Raw genomic sequence first — 12089 nt, forward strand, 5'->3', positions numbered from 1 at the left:
ATTTGTCTCAGATTAAAATCAGCAGATATACAAGGGAAGGGAGGAGTGAAGCAAGAAGCAGAAAGGTAGGAGAGAAAAGGCTGAGAAACAAACAAACCAAAACACAGACGATACAAGGAGTGAAAGAAAGATTAGAAAAACCAGAAGAGGGTTGGAAGACAGGATAATATTTAGGAATGAAGAGAAAGGATGACAGGACTGTGTAGCTTTTGCACTTAAGCACAGCTTCTCATTACTTTTATCATCCTTTGTTTGAAGTCTTACTCTCCACCTATGAACTACACGTTCCATAAACATGAGAATTGTGCTGGATTTTGCTTACTATTGTTTTCCCAGTGCCTAACAGAGACACAGTAAACACAGCAAGGATTATTAAGTGAATGGATGAACAAAGAAACAAATGAAAAAAGAGAGTGTAGGGAAAGGGAATTCTGTGGCTCAAATGGCACCAGCTATGGCCCACTGAGAGCTGCCATTGTTTCCTCAAAAGCAAGAGGCCATGGACTTGGCTGATCCTGGCCCCTGAGATGCTTGCAATAGTGTTTCTTTGGAGGCAGCTTTACAAACACTCACACGTTATCTGTGAGAGTTGCAGTCTACTGTTAGAACAAGGTTTTGCATCTGTTTCTTTCGGAAACTTTTTGAAGATTGATGTTTTCACCATCCCTCCCGTTCCTGGTACCTTGTTACCCCAAGCCCAGTCTGTGATGCTCCCAAATCCTCCTGCCCCAGCAGCCCCTCTGGAATCCTTGTCCTGTTGTGTATTGAAAAAATCTCTCCCAGAACGCTGCTTTCTTGGCTGCTCTCCCAAGAGAAGCCCTGTCTTAGTCCGTTTTGTGTTGCTGTAACAGAATACATAAGACTGGGTGATTTATAATGAACAGAAATTTATTGGCTCACAGTTCTGGAGGCTGAGAAGTCTATTTTCAAGGTGCCTGCATCTGGTGAGGGCCTTCTTGCTGCGTAATCACAGGATAGAAGGTGAGGGGGTGAGAGAAAGAGAGGACCGAACTTGCCCTTTTGTTACAGCACCAATCACCACCCCCATGAGGTGGAAGTTCACACATTAGCCTCATGGTCTAATCACTTCCTGAAAGTCCCGCATCTTAATACTGTTACAATGCCAATCAAATTTAAAAATTAAATTGAATTTTGGAGCGGACAAGCATTCAAACCATGGCAAGCCCCGTCTCGTTTAGCCCCTTGGTGGCAGCTGCCTATTTTTCCCAACCTGTCTGTATGAAGAGCCCTAGAAAAGGGTCAGCACTCTGGGCTCCTCATCACCAAGAAATCAACACACCTCAAACCTCCCACAAAAATGCACTTTTCTAGTCCTTCCCATCCTATCCTTTAATACCTCCTGGTCACTCTTGTTCATTCATACAGATTTTGGCCCTTGGCCACCCACAGCCTCCTCATCTACCCCGACTACTGACCTGCAGGATGACTTCAGGAGTTTTGTGCACAGTTCATCTAAAAATTAGCCTCTGCAAATTCTGTGATTTTTTTTTAATGGTGGTAAAATGTATATAACACACAATTTACCATCTTACCATTGAAGTGTACAGTTTTGTGGCATGAAGCGCATTCACACTGTTCTGCAACCATCACTAATCTATCTCCAGAAATTTCTTATCTTCTCCAGCTAATAGTCTGTATCCATTAAACACTAACTTCCCAAGTTCAGTGATACTTACTTTTACCAGGCTTAAGGCACTCTCACCTCAAAATTTTTCATTTCATAAAGTTGTTTTACCTTCGGAATTTTAAATTTTGTTATTTTACTTTCTGTCCACAATCTCCTGTCTTGCCAACAGACCTTGGTGCAGACAGATCTGAGTTGGGATCCCAGCTAATCCAGTTACTAGCTTCATTTCTTAATCTATTTTGTGTTGCTGTGAAGAAATATCTGGGACTGGGTAATTTACAAAGAAAAGAAAGTTATTTAGGGAATGGTTCTGAAGGCTACACAAGAAGCACGGTGCCAGCATCTGCTTGGTTTCTGGTGAAGGCTTTTGTGCTGCATCAAAATATGGCAGAGAAGGGCCAAAGGGGAGGTGGGCATATGCAAAAAGACACCAAACCCTAGGGGCACCCTGGCTTGTAACATCGCACTCTCATGGGAGCTAATCCATTGCCCCGAAAACCCATCGAGGCTCCTAAGAGGGAGAACTCACCGGACCCAGTGGCTCACGCCTGTAATCCCAGAACTTTGGGAGGCCAAGGCAGGTGGATCACCTGAGGTCGCAAGTTCGAGACCAGCCTGACCAACATGAAGAAACCCCGTCTCTACTAAAAATACAAAATTAGCCAGCTGTGGTGGCGCATGCCTGTAATCCCAACTACTCAGGAGGCTGAGGCAGGAGAATCGCTTGAACCCAGGAGGCGGAGGTTGTGGTGAGCCGAGATTGCGCCATTACACTCCAGCCTGGACAACAACAAGAGTGAAACTCAGTCTTAAAAAAAAGAGTGATAGCTCACTTACTACTGTGAGAATGGCACCAAGCCAATTCCTGAGGGATCTGCCCCCATGACCCAAATACCTCTCATTCAGTCCACTTCCAACACTGGAGATCAAATTTCAACTGGAGGTTTGGAGAACACAGACAAACCATATCTAAACCATGGCACCTCACTTTCCTCAGTTGTAAAATTCAGATAATAGGTAATGTAAATTCTGGATAGATAACAGAACCTAAGTTCACAGAATTGTTGAAAGGAATAAGTGCTTAAAGAGCATTTAGCACAGGTCTGTTCTCCTCCGTCTTTCCTACCACTTCACACATTAATGTGTGAACTCCCTTAAACCTTGATCTTTCTGATGCTCATCCCAGGGAGACACAGCATGCTGTATCAGTCGAGCTTTCCATCTCATCTGCACATCCACCTGGGCTGTGGGTGAGCAGCTGGACCAGCCACACTACCGTGCAAGCATTTCATGGGCCCCTGTTAGGTTTCCTCTGCTCTTCCCCCACAGGCCTATTCCAGATCTTTCCCCTTTGCTCCACCTCCCTACCCAGCCAGTCTTCCCTGTGTCTGTAAACCAGAGTCCTTAACACTTTAATGATATTAGAACCACATATATTCCCTGAGGTCCTGATTTGGTAAGAGGTGGTGGGGTGGGAATCTGCAGTTTTAAAAAGCAACCAGGAGATTTTGATACACACAGTGTGCAGCCCACTGTTTGTGGAGGGCTGTCCTGAGCCATAAGCTCCTTGAGAGCAGACACACAGTCTTATCTGACTTTCCCCCCTAAATACCTAACAATAGATGCTGAAGGATTGATTGAATGAATGAATCTGTCACTCTGCACCTCAGAGTAAGTTACTGTTCGCCTTTGAATGCTAATTAGGTGCAGCTGTTTAAATGCAGTTTAAAACTCTTCGATATGTTTTATCTTTAGTTCTTTATCAGCCCTTTTCACTGCCATTGGGGGCAGGGAACTATAAAGAACTTGTTATTCTCTGCCTAGCAACAACAACAAAAAGCCAACCCAAGGGCCAGGTAAGATTGAGCCTGCAGTCTAGAGATACACAAATTGGGCCTTGCCACTGTCACTTAGGCAAGAACACTGATGACTCTCATTCTAGGGATTCCACAGGCAGAGGCTGTTGTAGCCATTTCAGTGGACTTTTCTGGAATGGAAAGAGTTTCAAGCACAATGCTCACTGCTAGGAATGTTGGGAGAAGGTGATTTAGAGAAATAGGTGGGTAGACAGAGACAAAGACCGGCACATCCCATCAATGCTGCAGAGGCGTCAAATCCCCGCTTTGCCATTTACTAGCTTGTGACAAGTGTAATGAAACTTAGAACCTCTTGTTTCCTTATCTGTAAAATAGGGACCACATGATTTACCTTGCGGAGCTTTGGGGAGGATGGAAAAATGTCATATAAGTAATACATAGTGATTCTATGATGTTAGACAATCGAGCAGAGTCGTGAAGAAAGTGTCTGTCAGTCTCTACCACGATTGGAGGGAAAACACACACACACACACACACACACAACACCTACACCCAGGCTGCCTACAAAAACAGAAGTGGAACCAGCTATTGCCCTGTGGGGAAGTCTAACTCTCACCCATTGCAATAAAATATTTCCAAAGGGAGCAGACAGAGTAACCTCGGGCCATGCCCTCCCACTTCCCTCTTCCTCAAGTGGAGCTCGGAGGGAGGCAGAGCTGGTGGGGAGCCTTTATAGAGGAAGTGGGAGGTAAAGTAGTGTGGGTGGCTGAGGCTGAAACATTTCTTTCACCACCTTCCTATACCGCCCCCCCCCTTCTTTTCTGTGCCAGGGGGAAAGAGAAACAGGGCATGCCTATGCTGTACCCACACACACTTGGATCTGCTCCCCCAGCCTCCAGACCCCACCTCATCATTCGTCATCATTCACCGAATGCCTGTAGCCCTCACGGTGCTTTCTAAATGCCTCAGCTGGAACCTCCCTGGGAGCCCGTATAAAGTTTGCTTCAATATTTGGGGTCTTCCCCCAGCCCGTGAAGACCAGCGTCTAAGCCCTACTTCAGCCGTTCCCTGTGCCTGGTTTTCTCTCTCCAATTTGAGTGCTAAGAGACTTTGGCGTATATGTTAATAATAATAAACAGCTATCGACATTCTCCCCTTCCATACTTATTCCCTTATTCCCACACATTTATTTACTTTCAGGAGAAGAATTTGGATTGGTTTCCTCGGATGCGAGCCATGTCCCTCGTTAGCAATGAAGGCGACAGTGAGCAAAATGAAATTCGGAACCTTCAGGAGAAGTTGGAATCAACCATGAGTCTGGTCAAACAGCTGTCGGGTCAGCTGGCAGAGCTCAAGGAGCAGGTGGGTGCATTCAGGGAGACAGTGCTGGGTGGGATAAAATCCTTCACCACCTCCGGTGAGGGGAGACAGAGGGTCCAGGGAGCCAGGTCATTAGCCATAGAGGATTGCAAACTCCGAGAAAGAAACCTCAAATCGTACCGTAGAACCGCATCCCAGCAAACGGGGACTTCCACTTATCCCATCTCCCTGAGCCTTGTGTGACACTTCTCCTTCTATGGAAGGGGGAAAGGAGAAAATGCCAAACTACAAGCACCTCTTTGCATTAAAAAAAAAAAAAAATTATTTTCTGCCATGATAGTAATTACTAAGCCCATGGGAAAGGCAGAGCCTCATTAGTATCTGCCATTTCAATGCTATAATCAACCCCTTTATCATATAAAATTGTTAGTATTAGTAAAAATATCAACAGTAACCATGGTAGCTATTAAAATGACTGTGATGATGGTGACAGCTATGTGACAGGCAAGATCTGTTTTCTAAAATGGCTCCTGCTTCCTAACCACAGAGAGGGGTTTGCTGTTTTTCTCTGTTTATGGAAATTCACTTTTTAAAAAAATCCCTTGTTTGATAAATATATTCTATATGATGCTGGACAGTAGGTAGTTGGGGAATATTAACTCAAAACGGTTGTGGCCCACCAGCACTGGGTAAGAGCGAGAAAATCCGCTGAACACACACTCTCTCTTTTCCCCCAGATGACAGAACAAAGGAAGAATAAGCAGAGACTGGGCTTCCTCGGATCAAACACACCCCATGTGAATCATCACATGCCACCACACTGATACCATGGGGGGAAGCCGTGACTAGCCTTTCATCAGTGTCCTGCCTGATCACTGAATAAAGAACTGAGATGGAGGGGAGTGAACAGTGCCTATTGTTGAAAAGTTAAAAACAACCAAGTGCCAAGATGTTGAGTGGGATAGCTCCGAGAACAATTTATAACTGTGTTTTCATGGTTGCGAAGACCTAACCTCAAATGCATCTGCTAGAAAGCGTACATCACACATTCGCAATGCAACAGGAAGAAAAGGTTTGCCCAAAAGGCTGGAGAGGGCAGGGAGCGGCAGGGTGGAAGGAGACACGGGGCAGAGAGAACTATCATCTGCTAAATCGATAGGAGTCAGTTTTGTCTTAAATACTGACTACAGCCACTGACATGGTTGGCTGGAATTTCTTTCTTTTAATTGTGGCATATAGGTTCATGATACAAGAAGTCATACTCTGGTGGCTAAGTTTTCCTAAGGAAAATAACTGAAAAGATGAAAAGTGAGAGTTGAAAAGAGAAATGATAATGCTTCCAAACTATAGCTGTCACAGGGCAATTTCTTTATTTATAACATGAAGCACAATGGATTTGCAGCTCTAGGAACTTAGTACTTTGGAGCTTTTGCCTCTCATGCTGACAACATAACAGAATGTGATTGCCTTCTCCGGATTCAGACAGGCTCTGTCAATGTGGAGCACAAAAGGAGATTTTCGTATAACTTGTTAAAAACATGCTCTAAGTCATGTATAGGCTAAGATTTTTAAAAGATCTAGGGGAATAAAAAGCCAACAGTAAACCCCAGGAAAGGGTTTTTTGAGACCATGTGTATGCTATTAAAATATATTGAGATTAATACATGAACATGCTTAAAGGTGATAGGAATTATTGAGAAACTTATGGTGGTGGCATTGCCTTTTATAAACCTGGAGTGAAAGCTATTTGACTCATGTTTGCTGTGCTTAAAGAACTGCTTCAGGAACTGAGCGTTTTTATTTACGCTATTCCTGCAGTTAGGAAAAAAAAAATCCAAGAAATGTATTGAATACTCAAGAAAATGCCGCATTTCAATTATGTATTTAAAACTGTATCTGAAAGGGCTTTTCAAAATGTAGAAAGACAAAAACCTCTTATTCAAATTGTTTTTATGTTAAATCATGCACTCAGAATTTGTCGAGGGAGAGAATAACCTGGCGTGTTCAGGTTATTCTTAGAGACTACACATTTGGAATAGCAGAGCAAAATATGGATAATTAAAGTGTTAGGAGAAGAAGCGGTGTGTTGGGACCCAGAGCAATGAATTTTTGAACTGAAGCTGCTGGTACTCCCCAGCACCACCTCATACTAAGAATTCCTCACTCTGACATGGTAGTATTTTTTCTGACCAGGAGCTGAAAGACCCTGACATTTGTGATCCAAAGATATAAGAAATTTTGATATGTCTGCATGCAGCACAGAACTTTGAACCTAACAGGCAGTCAATAAATACATGAGAAATTTAGCTGTCATTCAGTTACTCTTAATTCTTTATAAAACTTTAAACGATAGCACATATTTGTTTGTTTTAAATGGCTTTCCCAAAATCAAAGTAGACTAAAGCAGCCATCTTTAAAATCCAGGATCATCAATGCTATTAACAGTATCAGGTTAAAAGTATACTTTAAAATATTTTAATCAGGCAGAGTTTTATGGGTAGAGAATAGAAAAGAAAGGTGGTAAATACTGAACATACTCCAATATAGGAACCTATCTCTGTTTTAGTAAAAAAGAAAATATTTCTGACATCTGAACTAGAGGTCAAGAGAATAAATTCATTTGTACACATCTGAGCAACCTGTCTTTCAGATGATAAAGTATCTAGCCTTTTCTGACACCATAATAGTTCATTTTGTAGGGAGTAAGCCATTAGGTGTATATAATTGCTATCTAGAAATGACCTAATGTCCCCAACCACTGTGTAGTGGCAGATCACTGTTTCACAGCATATAAGGAAAGTATTCAAAAGAGACTGCGACTAACAAGACTCTTATTTCATCAAAATTTAAATATTTCTTAGTTGTATTTTTAGTGCCTCTTTCTTTTCCGCCTAAATGCTTAGAAAAGGCACTTTTCAGAAAGAACATCAAATTCCTAATGGAGAAGATAATGGGGAAATTTGACATTTGATATAAATTTATATTTGTTATGTGTATGTTTGTTAATGCAACTGGAATATTTGACCTAGGTGAGTATCAGTTAACATCCTTGTATTTATATAGTGACATCAAAATAAATGCAATCATGTTGGACTTTGATGTTAAGGGAGATTTTGAAAAAATATTTAGTTATTTAAAATCCATATTGGTTCAAAAATATTAGTTTCTGCTGAATAATATTTTTAATTTCAAAAGGGTTTTGTTCCCTCTGTACTCCATTCTGAGGCTCAAGAGCTTAATACAAGTATGTTTTCTGAGTTAACACTTTTAGATGAGAAAATGCTTGTATCATATAGGACTATAATATAAATAAATAATTCATATGTATGCAAAATATATCATATTTTCTACCCCTTAAAGAGTTAAATTAGAAATGAGCTTATTTTCTTACACATCAACATTTTTCTGTTGATAAAGAGGACACAATTTCTAGGGATTGTTAATAATATCAGGAAGATATTTCATTCATCAGAACTAATTGTGTGCTTCTTCCCATATTCTCAGCTCATAACTCCCTGTTTTGGCTGCTCTCTTTATTTTACAATTGTTTTATTGCAAACAGCAAGGCAGTGTGGCCCACACTCAGCCCCCAGCCCCCAGCTCCCAGCCCCTAGGACTGAGAATGAGTGGGGAGGCTGGGGAGTTGGTGAGAGAAGGTGGAGATAGGGATTTCTGCTTCCCAGTACTCTTATCATTAAAGAAAAGGAGGGGTAAATATTACCTAATAAGAAGAAAAAAGCTTATTCTTCAGGGACCCAGTAGATTGGATATAAGCAAGTAAATATTGCACAGGCATCATGATGTAACAGTTGATGGACCCCAGAGATACCCCTTACCCATGCAGAGAACAAAGCTGTGTGGAAGAGCAACTACCATAAGATGGTGTGTTCCCTCCAGCGGCTGTTAAAGCTATCCTGAATAATAAATCAGCTATTTCGACCTACAGACCCATTCCAATATGCTGTGATACACGACACGGTGCACTGCAGAGGAGACAGGCATCTTCAGCACAAACACAGACGCCTGCAGGAGCTTGGCAAGTCACTAAATTGCATGAAATTGTGAGGTGCACACCAAATGCAGGGATGGGGAAGGCCGTGGGAAGCTCTGTATTCTCAAAATTTGACAGCTAATTCTGGTTTTTAGAAAATGCCTGAGGCCAGTAGAGGCCCTGTAGTCACTCATTGCTGCTGTTTCTGATATAATTATTGAGAAAGCTATCTTATTTAATAGAAGAAAACATGCACCATCAAAACCGGAGAGCCTAACGTGCGTGTGAAAATGGAGAAATCTGAAAACAAATCCAGGTACCCTTCTCTGAACTGGAGTTTCCACAGACTTGAATAATTTATGAAATTATCACACCAGTACTTCTCATATCACCAAGAAGACTTTCTATCCTGCCGTAGAGGGTTACTATATTTGCCTAAAAACACAATTCCAATATATGTCAAGGGCAGATAATTTATAAGTGAATGTTAATAAAATTGGATGTGTATAACTTTTTTGTTTGCAATACTTTAAAGTGCTTTATTTCTCAGTAATAATGTTTCTAAGTAATATCTGCATTGGTATGAAAAGGCATTATGATTGCTATTTCACAGAACAAGACATTAGTTAGAAAAAATTTGGTGGCTTGAACCACATGGATGAGCTCATCCAGATGGACTAGTGTCCCTAAGGCTTATTGGGATTTGGCCAGTTCCCCAGTGTACCAACTCATACTGGTGCATCACATGGTGTCTGATGGCCTGCTTGAGCTCAGTGGGCGCAGACCATTGAGTGGCTTAGGATTTCCTGATTCTTAACACGCACAGCTTTAAATGATAGTTTCCCTCAGAAGAGAACTGAGTGTGCAACAGCTGAAGTCAACATGGGTGGCACAAATCACATGCAATCTAGAAATAGAATTCTTTACTCATATGGGTATTTTCCAGTGTGCCACAGTTCCTTGAAGTAGTGTGGAAACATTTGTTTGTTTTGTTTGTAATCAGAGGAAAGGTTGGGGGAGGGCAATTGGACAGGGAGTTCCTCTTTTGGTGAGAGTAATTGGCACGAAGAGCGGGCAGTAGTGTGCATGTGGGGGCAGTGTGGTGGAAGTCCGCAAGTCACCCTTCCTTTGCCTGGTCAACTGGGGTGCTTTGAGGAAGTCCTAGGAAGACCTAATGTTCAGAGAACAACTCCAGGCCAGAATGTGTGTACTTCAGCCTCACCTATGTTCCTCACCCACATCAGAGGTGCTGGCACCTCACACAGAGCCACATGGCAAACAAAAACAGATACCAAATACGATACTGGGAGAAAAATGTATAGAAACAGAGATAAGTTATTAAACTCAGTTTGACTCTGTTTCACAGAAAATGATGGCTTTTACTGCCTCGGTGTGGATTTCCACCCAGATTAGCCTGTTCCCCTTTAACTCTGGTCCTTGGGGCAAGATCAGCTCCAGGGAGTGTGGCCGTATTCACAGCTGTGGGAATGTGGCCACTGGCATGGACTTCCTCTACGATCCACCCCAGACATCCTTGCAAAGCTCCCCTCCCCTCAGGTCTACTTGCATAGGACAGAGCTGCTTCGAAGGCTGCTCCCTGCTCTAATGACTGTGCTTTCTGGTTTTTCAGTAATAATTATCTTCACTTCGGACAATTATATCCTCCTTTCTCTATACCATAACCCACTCCCTCTTCTCCTTTTACGTGGGTCAGGTGTATCTTTGTGATCTTGGCCTTCTAAGCAATAAATTCAAATAAAAAGTCTGTAACCACAATACCTTAAAATTAGGCCCTGCAGTATTAAAAATATGAATGTACAACTATCAATTAGGGCTTCTCAGGGAAACAAAATAGGTATTGGTATCATGGGCTGAAGATTTTATTTTAGGCATTAGATACCATGCAGTTACGGTAAAGAACTCTCCGGAAGGCTAATGCTTCTGTGTCTGGTGGTAGGCCTGAAGTCACTGTGAGTCAGTGGGGCTGGCAGTCAGGAAGGAAAGCTGGGTATGAAGCAGGAGAGAGCAAGGACAAGCTGGAACTTGTGAAGACAAACCAAAATTTGCATCTAGCTCTCACCACCTCCAAACTCCATAGTGCAGATGACCTAAAAACAAAGCTGGCACCCTTCCTCATGGAATTGCATGTGCATCTGGCCCAGGACTCAGATGAGCTGAAGGAAGAGATCTCATGTGAGCTGGAGGACTGTGGGCTAGCTACTGCCCACACCGACAGAGTGAGCCAGGAGATGAGGCTGGGTGTTGCAGCGGCACCTGTTGCCTGCTACTTCTGAGCTTAGTGACTGTGCATCACTTCCACCTTCCAAATCTCATGAAGATATCTCCTGTGGTCATATCTCATGTGTAACCCTATGAGTAAGGGAATTCTAGGAAATTCTGTAGTTCCATGTTAGCTAGTCATAGTTCAGAACCTCTCCACTGAAGTAGACCTCGGTAGTGATACCCCTTTGCCTAGTTCATGCACAGAAGTCACACTTCTCAGCACCCATTGCAATTGAGTGGCAACACATGGCTACTTCTCACCAATGGATTGTGAGGCCAGCTGACAATCTGAGGTTTCAAAAGTCCCCATATGGCCTTCAGTTGTTTTCTTGCCACATCAATCATGGAGGCCAAGATGGAACCACACTAAATCCCTGAGATTTAAATCTCTGAATCATTGAAGGGAGCTACCTTGGAGAACCTTGAGACCTACAACAGAATTGGTGAGAAATAAACTTTTATGTGTTAAGCCATTAAAGTTTAAGGATTTTTATTTCTTTTTGGTTGTTAAATAAATGTATGTGATAACTTGTTACTGCAACATAACCCAGCCCACCTGACTAACACAGACATATGTATAAGGCATCCGGATGTTACTGGTGGAAGAGATCTGAGTTACCCTGCGTTACCGGCAGTGAACCTGTACAGATCTGCAGCAACCTCAACTCCTGCGTCTTGGAAGAAATAATTCAACTGAGGGACATAAAGCAGAAAAAGAGACTGAGGCAAGCTTCAGAGCAGGAGTAAAAAAGCTTTAGAATTGTAAGGAAAGGAAGGAAAGAAAAGAAGGAAAGTATAACTTGTAAGAGGGCCAAGTGAATGACTTGAGAAACCAAGTACGTAGCTTGACCTCTTGACTCAGGCCTACTTCCAGGATTTGCCTTACTTCTCCCTCCTCCTGAGATCTTATTAGGAAGCTGCTGATCAGTTTCAGGTGTTTTCTGTGCATTGGGAAACTGCCTTTCTCTGGCGCTGGCTGTGACTAATTTTACTTTAGAGAAACAGTTAACAACTGCCTGACCATCACCTG

The 12089-nt window shown here is 42.5% G+C and overlaps 1 protein-coding gene across 1 annotated transcript in view; it reads left to right on the forward strand.

The window, feature by feature from the left end:
• The window catches only part of ITPR2 (inositol 1,4,5-trisphosphate receptor, type 2), a 494095-nt gene extending 487566 nt beyond the window's left edge, over positions 1–6529 (forward strand). Inside the window, exons 56-57 of the mRNA XM_011946983.1 lie at positions 4666–4827; positions 5523–6529. Coding sequence (XP_011802373.1) covers positions 4666–4827; positions 5523–5609 — 249 coding nt within the window. The 3' untranslated portion in view covers positions 5610–6529. The remainder of the gene's footprint in view (positions 1–4665; positions 4828–5522) is intronic.
• Positions 6530–12089: the final 5560 nt, after the last annotated feature.

Source organism: Colobus angolensis, unplaced genomic scaffold (assembly GCF_000951035.1).
Source record: "Colobus angolensis palliatus isolate OR3802 unplaced genomic scaffold, Cang.pa_1.0 Scaffold256, whole genome shotgun sequence".
In the NCBI taxonomy this organism is placed as follows: domain Eukaryota; kingdom Metazoa; phylum Chordata; class Mammalia; order Primates; family Cercopithecidae; genus Colobus; species Colobus angolensis.